At 46.1% G+C, this 9524-nt stretch overlaps 1 protein-coding gene across 2 annotated transcripts; it reads left to right on the top strand.

Moving 5' to 3' along the window:
- The first annotated feature begins 232 nt into the window (after nt 1–232).
- Nucleotides 233–7936, top strand: FAM205C (family with sequence similarity 205 member C). Of its 2 annotated transcripts, none has more exons than XM_021927415.2 (5): nt 233–432; nt 924–969; nt 1509–1569; nt 2861–2967; nt 6698–7936. In XM_021927415.2, exons 1-5 carry the CDS (start codon nt 289–291, stop codon nt 6982–6984), a joined length of 645 nt encoding a protein of 214 aa, XP_021783107.1. In that variant the 5' UTR covers nt 233–288; the 3' UTR covers nt 6985–7936. The 2 variants fall into 2 exon arrangements, with proteins under 2 accessions (XP_021783107.1, XP_021783106.1); XM_021927414.2 differs by having other exon boundaries at nt 2861–3354.
- The last annotated feature ends 1588 nt before the right edge of the window (nt 7937–9524 follow it).

The following is a 9524-nucleotide window of genomic DNA, read 5'->3' as shown; positions in this document are numbered from 1 at the left end:
GGTACATGCTGCCCATGACCTTGGTATCTTTTGCCCCAGGCTCTATAGTCCATACAGAGCACCAGACACCCTCATCTGAACATTGAATCACCACAGTAAGCCTCTCTAAAAACAGATAAAGGTCTGTGATGCTATCCCTGCCTTGTGGAACAGGAGGGCTTTGTGATGCGGTCTGATGGTTTGGATCCCTCTTCTGTGAGGCAGAAATGATGAGGTGTAGAATCTGGAGGTATTAGGTTCCAAGACAGTGAAAGACTAGGGAGAAGGATGGCTAGTGAGGTTTAGATCATGTTGAGCCCTACCTTTGTTTTGTGGGATGTTGGATATCCCTTATACACCTATGGATCCATCTGCATTATTGCATTAATTATTTGGCAAGTGAAAAAGAGCCGCCAAAAATTAAGGTTGGGACCTAACAGGAGCTGTTGCCGGGTAGGGAAACACTATGACCATGGCTAAATTGATGTGCCTCAAACAAGATTTTATCCCCAAGCTTTCTCTTGTTCCTGTTAGCCCTTGCTTTTTTAAGGGGATTTCCTCACTGGACACCAGAAGAGCTCCCAATTCGGGTGATTATTCTGGTTGGCGGCTATTTAGGGCCATTTGACGGCTGAACTCCTTTGGCTTCTAGACCCACCCATCCTTTAATCTGTTCCACTTTTCCTCCCATCTCATCCTAAAGTCCCCACAGAACTTACGAAAGGAATGAGGGCGGGAGGCATGGAGTATGGAAGAGCCTGAAAGGGAGTCAGAAATAAGCAAACAAGGAAACTCTTGGGGTGAAAAAGAATACAGAAAGGAAAGAAGAGTATATAAAATTGGAACACAGAAAAAGACTGGGAAATGTTTATGAGTTTTGTTTCATGTTAGATATGGGAAAAAGTGGTGTAGCAGCTTTACATTCTAATGTTTTTGTCTTTAAGTGTCACCGAAGAGTCCAACAAAAGTCTGGAAATAGAACATCAAGAGGTAAAGTCCCAGTCTCTCCTCTGATTCGCTTCTACTGTGGGTGAGGTTCCCATGGATCCTGACCCTGTATGACCCCTGGTGCTAAGAGCCAGGTGCTCTAACCACTGCAGACTCTAGTACCCCCTCAGGGACAATTTCTCATGGAAGACTTCCTTGGGTGGAAAATCAGAGCCTAGGGACATTAAAAAAATAGTCTCTATCTTATCCTCCTGAGAATAAAGAATGAAGAAGTAGGGCATAAGTCCTCAACTCTGTCATTTACTAGTTTTACAAACCTGTGGAACTCACTTCAACTCTCAGTCTTGTTCTCCATAAAATGGGCATGTGATGATCCTTCCTCACTCCCAGTGTGATGGTGAAGAACAAATGAGATGAGGTACAGAACAACACATTGTAAATGGTTAAGTTGTACACAGATGTGACTTAGTGTTCTGACTCTTGGGGTTTTCAGTATCCTCTCATTAAAAGGCCTTCAACTTCTTATAGGATGTTCCTGAATCCTCTCCAGTTCCACATAACACTATCTTCTGTTTCCTCAGCTAGGAGAACTTCCCAGGAAGAAGCCAAGAAGTTGGGGAAGCTGCTCTTTCTCATGAAAAGGTAATCTCTTGTTCTTTGCAGTCTCCCAGCTGCTAGTCTTGTTTGTGATCATTTCTCAGCTTGGCTTGGGGTAGAGATGAGAAGAGGGATAATGGATGGGAAGGAGACATACACAGGGGAGGCTGGTTCGCTAGTTGATAGAGTTGCCAGGTCACGGGGGCTGGGCCAGACAGCTCAGGAGGGAAGGTCACCCAATTCTGCTTTGGGCTAGGGTCACAGTAGTTCTAGAATTCAGGCTGGTACTAGTGTATAATTCATAAAAGACTCTACACGGGGTTGCATTCAGCCACGAGACAAGCTATTCAGTCAAGAGGAATGGATTTTGCATAAAGAAGTCATCCCTGTCTTATTCTTTATTCTCTCTCCTCTGAGTCTAACTGGACTCTGCTGACATTACCTCCACTGGCTCTGTCATAGGGAGATAGCCCTCAGATGGCAGCCTATCATCTTAACCATTTCGTAAGATTTCTAGAGAACAGAATTGAGTCCCAAAAGATGTTGGGTATATCAGCAGGGATACCAAATAGCCCTCAGAATGCAGAGGTTCTACATGAACTTCAAGCCCAAATACCAGGCTTTGGGTTTCTTAGCCTCAAATGAGATTGATCCATGTTCTAATTGGTGATGCCCCATCAGCTAACCACTTGGCTCCATTCTCCCAGTTCAGCTTTTCAACACGGTCAACAGAGAACTGACCGCAGCTCCCAGCCTTCTCTGAGGGCCATGCCATTCCATGGTTGTCTGAAGCCTTGCCCAACAAGTTCCAGACTGTCAGCCCAGCCCACCTTGCCAAATGGCTTTTTCTTTTTATTTTCTTTTTCTTTTTTCTGAGACAGAGTTTCACTCTTGTTGCCCAGGCTAGAGTACAATGGCACAATCTCAGCTCACTGCAAGCTCTGTCTCCTGGGTTCAAGCGATTCTCCTACCTCCGCCTCCCGAGTAGCAGGGAGCCACCTGCTACTAGTAGTAGTAGCGCCACCATGTCTGGCTAATTTTTGTATTTTTAGTAGAGATGGGGTTTCACCATGCTGACCAGGCTGATCTTGAACTCCTGACCTCAGGTGATCCACCTGCCTCAGCCTCCCAAAGTGCTAGGATTACAGGCGTGAGCCACTGTGTCCGGCCTCCAAATGGCATTTTCTTAGAAAGAAAAGCAGAGAGGTAGACAACAAGAGAGTGTAGGCCCCAGGATTTTCAGGACTGGGAAAGGACAATGCCAACCCCGGCCCACACTATTCCGAGAAGGCAGAGGTCACTCCATCATTAATGTTTGTCATGTTTCTCTTCCCAGCCAGGGCTGGCTTCCTCAGGAAGGAAGTGTGCGGCGAATTCTGTGTGCAGATCCCTGCTGCCAAATTTGCAATGTTATGGCTCTGGAGATTCAGCAATTGCTGGCAGGTGAGAACAACCAGATCTCCCTGACTTCACAGGGGCCATCACAGGGCTCCTCTGGCCTAGAGGCTTTGTCTACGTCTAATGTGTCTTTTGAGCATAGTCAGGATCCGGGTTCCCAGAAATCCAAAGAGCTTTCACTGGCATCTGTAACTCCAACACTATCACAATTAATGGATCAGAAATCTTTAACCCAGTCAGCTGCCCAGTCAGCTGGTGCAGACAGCGTCCAAGATTCCTGGGCTGATCACTTTCAGCGAGGACAGAGATCGCAAGTCCCAGCTGTGTCCCAGGTCATGGGATCTCTGTCTTCAAACTTTGAGAAGCCTGGAATTCCTCTGAGCCAGCAGGAGAGGAAGAAAAACAACTCCAAATTTGTCCTGGAGAACCAAGGTCAGCAGCCCTTGAATACTAGATTCCCTTTCTTTCCCTGAACCCAGAGCTCCCAAACCTAAAACAACACCCTATGACCCCACATTCCTTTCAATTGCTATTGCAATGTCCAAAAAGTCCTGAGGAATCTCCAAGTACAAGGATATTGTTGGCCGGGCACGGTGGCTCATGCCTGTAATGCCAGCACTTTGGGAGGCCGAGGCGGGCAGATCACGAGGTCAGGAGATTGAGACCATTCTCGCTAACACAGTGAAACCCCATCTCTACTAAATATACAAAAAGAAATTAGCCGGGCGTGGTGGTGGGTGCCTGTAGTCCCAGCTACTCGGGAGGCTGAGGCAGGAGAATGGCATGAACCCGGGAGGCGGAGCTTGCAGTGAGTCACTGCCACTACACTCCAGCCTGGGTGACAGAGCGAGACTCCGCCTCAAAAAAAAAAAAAGAAAAAGAAAAAAGAAAAAAAAGAAAAGGATATTGTTTCACATATTCCCACATTTGAGGTCTCCCAAGATCTGTGGAGGAGTTCCTGTGGCAGCTTATACCACACCACTTCTAATTTTCCAAAGGATGGAAAGCAGACAAACAGCCATTTCTTTCACCCTGAACGCTATCTCTAAGGCTTCTGTTGAACAGATGAGCTTCCATCTCCTTGACTCTGGGTTTCATGGGAGGTTAGCTGGTCCACCTAAACTTTCAGGGTTTTTGAAGGATCCACCATGGACTCAGAGCAGAAAAATTACTGTGAACAAATCCCAACCCCTATGGCTCTAGCTCCACCCTCTCCCCTCTTTCAGCTTCTAAGTGGCCTCTGTCCATTGCCTGGGGGATGCACTGAGGCCTCAGTGTACCACACCTGTAGCTACCTTACTGTGGTTTCTCTTTTCTGCACATTACTGTCTGCCTTTAGAGATCCCTGGTCTGCCTTTAGAGATCTCCAAAACAGGGGAGCCCTTGGCCTTTTCTCTTCAATGATTTCTCCTTCACCTCTGTACTAATTAAAATCCCTCGTCCTTCCCCATCTTTTCCCCCACATTCTCCATCTGACCATGGACAAACCCAGATCAATGTCCTGTATCTGACTTAGGCTAAGTGAAAGCCTTGGAGTGGCACCTGCTGTAGAGGCAGCTCCAGCTTCAGTGGAGTTTGCCAGCTGTTGTCCAGAAATCTCTGTAGATCCAGGAAATAATACAATGTAAGCCCTGAGACATGTTGCAGCCTTTCCCACTAGATCCAGGACCCTCTTTGATTGGTGAAGTCCATTTTAGTCCTCAAGATGGAGGTAGCATTCTCCTAGACCATGCCCAGAGGCTACTGGAATTCTACCTCCAGGAGCAATTGAAACAGAGGGTTGATTTGCCATTGCTGGGACCTGATCCAAAAGATCCAGCAGTCTATCCAGTTCCTCCTGTGACCTGATGACCAATAATCCCTGCCCTGGAGCAGCACAACCCTGACCTATGTGGGTCTTCCCAACATGCAGCACCAGAGGCCAGTGGGAATAGTGGCCTGCTCTAATCCACTGTAGCAGGAGGGCCAGTCTGCAATTGTTTCCTCAGGCCAAGGTCATGTTGCAGAGCCACACAGATTACAAATATGGGAAGATCTGCTAGGGCATTGTCCCTGCCCACATCTGCCATTGTTGGGACTACAAGTCACTGGAATACGCCTTGCAGTATTCCAAGGGCCTGGGCAGCAACTTGGTGCCCCTGTCCTCTGAAAAGCAAACACCTGGACCTGGAAGTGACACATATCAGCCCCTACACAGATCAGGAAGGGACACTCTGAATATTGACAGCCCTTGACCAGCAGCAACAGGCCTTACCAGATGCTGTTACTGATGATCCTGAACTGCTCAGACCCTGTACCAGGAAGCCACTGAGAAACTTGAGACAAGTTTTGGCCTTTCTGTCAGGACTGCCTGCTCTCTATTATGTGGCTCTTTCCAGGGCTGTGGCCCAGGCACTCACTCATGAATCCACAATCATAGATTGAGCCCATCAGAGCCTCTGACTCAGTCTCATCCAAACAGCAATGTGTAAGTCCTGGGCCATGCTTTCAAAACACCAATGAGGCTTGTGTAGATAATGTACAAGTGTTCTGGGCTAAAATACAAGCTGATGGAGATGGTACTGCTAGAGAGGCAGACAGATCCTCACAGGCCCTAATCACTCAAGGCACCCATCTTGGCCAAACTAAATTTTTACCTGAAAAATAAATTCCTCGAGATACATTTGAGAAGTCCCATAAAGACAAGGGAATTCAGGGAACAAATTTTGACCATCCCAAAGAATCTCCACTCAGGGATCCTTTAGGAGTCTAAAGGTTGCTAAACCAAGGGAAAACATTGCTCCAGAAACTCCATATCCCACCAGGCATCCCATGTGCCCCAGATCCAGAATGGGTTGGCCTGAAAGAACAGCTTGCAGTTGAACCAAAGACAGTGCAGCAGAGCTACAGGTGATCAAGTTCCTGAGCAGTACCCAATGCCTACTGGGATTCTGGGATCTCACACCCAGTGGGGGCACGACAGAGGCCCAGGTACTTTCTGTTCAGCTGGAGGCTGGAGTCAACAACCCAGCCTGGAGGGCCCTGAACCTCTTAGACCAGGTCTTTGCAAAAGTGAGGACAAGTCCCTACTTCGGCAGAGAAAACAGACAACCCAGTGACATTCGATGATGTTCAAAGCAGCTGGGAATCACAGAGAAGGGGGTATCTGGACAGCATTGGAGCTCTCCCCAGCCAGAGAGAGCACCCTTTCTGCCAAGGCTCAGGGGCGAACGGGGCACATCTAAGCAGAACTCCAGAGCTCACAATTTGCCAAATATATCTCCAGGATCTTTCTCAGGTAAAACTTTAGTCTAGCTAAGATGGTTGCCTTGAGCAGGGACTAGCAAGGATCTGTCTGGATCTGCAGAGTCCCATTTCCATCCTCTCAGTACTGGCTATTGCTCCTTCACCAGCTTCTCCCTAACCTTGAGTTCCAAGAGCATCCTCCAGGATTACTTGGGGCAAAAGACCAGATAAGAATAATTTGCAAAGCTGTTAGAGTAAGCTGAATAACCTCATCCAAACAAGGATTTCTGAGAATGCCAAACCTGGAGTGCCCAGAGCTTAAAGGGCCAATTTACTGGGCCATTAATTGCTGGGCCGAAATTTTGCAAGTACAGTATTTGAAGGGGTAAATTTTTTTCAGATTCAAAGTTTTCAGGGTCAAATGGTTCAGGGCCATGTTTTACAGGGCAACATTTGCAGGGTCAAAATTTGCAGGGTCACACTTTCTAGGAATAAGAGTTGCAGGGTCTGGTAAGGGGAGTCCATACTCACAAGAGCATCATCCTTCCAGAAGCTCCAGAAGTTGGCTTGGATAACAAGATGAAGCTGTTTCTGCACTGGATTAACCCTGAAATGAAAGATCGAAGGCATGAGGAATCCATTCTCCTTTCTAAGGCTGAGACAGTGACCCAAGACAGGACAAAAAACATTGAGAAGAGTCCAACTGTCACCAAATATCATGTGTGGGGAGCTACAACAGAGAAGACAACAGAGGACCCTGAGGCTCAGCCTCCTTCTACTGAGGAGGAAGGCCTGATCTTCTCTGATGCCCCCCAGTGCCTAAATAATCTGCTCTAGCAACACTCCCTTCAGTCCAGCCAATCCTGGGTCCTGTGCCACTCCTACAAATGTTCCAAACTCTGTCCTCAAATGACTTGTGCCACTCAACCAGGAAATCTATCCCAGGTCTCAACTCACCTCAGCAGAAGGCACTGGTTTATGCAAGAATACCCATTACAAGAAAAAGGAGTTCATAGGTTCCTGAACCTCTGCATCCCCCTGAAAAAGGGTTTCATTGCCATTTCCATTAACATGCAGGTGAAGCAGGGCATTCTCCAAATATACTTTGTACCTTTAAGCAAAGAGCCACCTGTTTGTGCCTCCTCATTTTCAGTGTAGTATATGATAGTCAGAGAAAGAGTAAAGGACCTAAAAAGTATTTCTTATGTGGTATAGAAGCTTAAATCACATTTTATTTCAGATGGGTCAGCATTCCACATGACTCCTCCCAGTCCCACCGTAGAATGTGGATAAAGGGACTTGAACAGAGAAGAAAGGCCCTTGTTTTAGGTGCATTGAAGGTGAAGGTCAGGCTTGAATTCTATTGTCCCATGGTGTGTTGGGTTCAGAGGATCAACGTGGACATGACGATAGTATAAGAAACAGTGGCCAGGAATCTAATGCATTTTTGGCCCATAGGCAAAATTCATTGATGACTTCTATACAGTATATGCTCACAACCTGCAGGGAAGGTCCTTTAGAGTGCCATGGTGCACCTTCCTTTAGGAATGTTTAGCAGAAGCACACAGCTAATATGACAGATGTCAAAACCAGATGATAGAATCTCCCTGTCTTTTCCCTGTTGTTATTGAGATCTTTAAGGGTAACCCACCTGAGAGCCCACTCTAGTCCTGTTGCCTGTTCCAACCTCCATTGCCTTTCATTTGCATGGAATGAATGCTGCCTAGAATGAAGACTAGTTGATGAAGAGATCCCTAAAAGGGTCAAAATAAAAACAACTTTGGGCTGAGTCTTGCATTCAATAATTCAAATATTCAAGTACTTGCTGTGTGTCGGGCACTGTGCCAGGCACTACAGAGACAACAGTGAACAATACACAGGCCTTGTCTCATAAAGCTCATGAACTCTGGGATACACAGTCATATAAAAAGTCATTAGAAGCAATAAGATGAAAGTACATAGGAGGGCACTTAATCTAGTTTTGGGGGATGTTCATGGAAAGTTTCCTAGAAGAGATGATATGTAGGTTGAGTTCTAAAGGATGAGCAGGCGTTAGTTGGGAAGGAGGTAGGGAGTAGAGAGGCTTCCCCAGCCTGAGAGAACAACAGGAACAGAGGCATGGTGTCAAACAACAGCATGCCATGTCAGAGAATAGTGACTCACTGGAGAAACCCCTGTATAATAATTTTAAAAAACACACAGTAAAATGTTTAAGGGATCAGAATGAGGTTGCCAAGCTGGAGAATGAATGGCATTCATTCACCCATTCTTCATTCCTTCAATAAATATTGAGCGCCTATTATTATATGCCAGGCACTTTTATAGGCACCGGGAATACAGCAGTGAACATAAGAGGGAAAAAAAATCTGCTCTCTCAAGGAGCTTACGATGGAGCATGCCTGGGAGGAAGAGAAAAGAAGTATAAATTAAAAACATAGTATATAGAAGGTGACCAGATATATGTAAAAAATCAGGGTAATGGGATTAGAGAAGACTTGAATAGGGGCATAGTTTTAAATAAGGAGCTCAGGGCAGGTCTCACTAGGAAATTAACATGTCAGCAAGGACTTGAGGGTGATAAGAGAGTAAGTCACGTGGGTAAATGAGGAAGAGCATTCCGGCCAGAAATTATAGCTAATGCAGATGCCTGGAGGTTGGCGATTGCCCAGTCTGTCAGAAGGAACAAGGAAGCCAGTGAACCTAAAGCAGAGTAATAAAGGAATAAAGGGAGAAAGTGGTAGAGGAGGACTCCAGAGTGGTAAGGGGCCACATGGTATAAGGCCTGGTAGGAAGCCAGCAAGGAAGCTAGCTCTTACTTTGAGTAAATTGGGGAGCTATTAGGGGGTCTGCTTAGATCTGATTTATATCTTAAAAGGATCACTTAGGTCATGGTGCTAAAAATAGAGCATTGGGGGTATAGATTAGAGTAGAAGCAGGGAGATTTAGTTTTAAGGTTACTTCAGTAATTACAGCAGCAGAGGAGATTACAGGCATCTAGACGCTGGGTTCATTTTGAAGGTAGACAATAGGATTTACTGATAGATTGGATGTGGACAATTAGATAAAAAAAATGTCAAGGATGGCACCAAAGTTTTTGCCCTGAACAACTGGCAGGACGAAGTTGCCATTAATTGATGTGGGAAATACTGACATTGGAGTAGGTTTGGTGTTACTGGGTGATGGTGGGAGAAGGGGAGTCAGGAGTTCACATTTGTATTGTTTGAGATGAATGTATGTTGCTTAAATGAAAGAGATCTAAGGACTGGTCTTTGGGACTCTTTAATGTTAAAAGATTGAGAAGAGGAGGAAGAACCGGTAGGCAGAGGAGACTGAGACACAGCAGCCAGCAAGACAGAAGGAAAGCTAGAAGAGCAGCA

Source organism: Papio anubis, chromosome 13, assembly GCF_008728515.1.
Source record: "Papio anubis isolate 15944 chromosome 13, Panubis1.0, whole genome shotgun sequence".
Lineage (NCBI taxonomy): Eukaryota > Metazoa > Chordata > Mammalia > Primates > Cercopithecidae > Papio > Papio anubis.
The sequence above is the reverse complement of the archived record's forward strand: the minus strand, read 5'-3'. Positions and strand labels throughout refer to the sequence as shown.

Coding starts and splice junctions, on each gene's coding strand:
- FAM205C (XM_021927414.2), top strand. CDS start 289: ATGTTGAGCCCTACCTTTGTTTTGTGGGATGTTGGATATCCCTTATAC. Junction 433..923: donor CTAACAGGAGCTGTTGCCGG/GTAGGGAAACAC, acceptor TTTGTCTTTAAG/TGTCACCGAAGAGTCCAACA. Junction 970..1,508: donor TGGAAATAGAACATCAAGAG/GTAAAGTCCCAG, acceptor CTGTTTCCTCAG/CTAGGAGAACTTCCCAGGAA.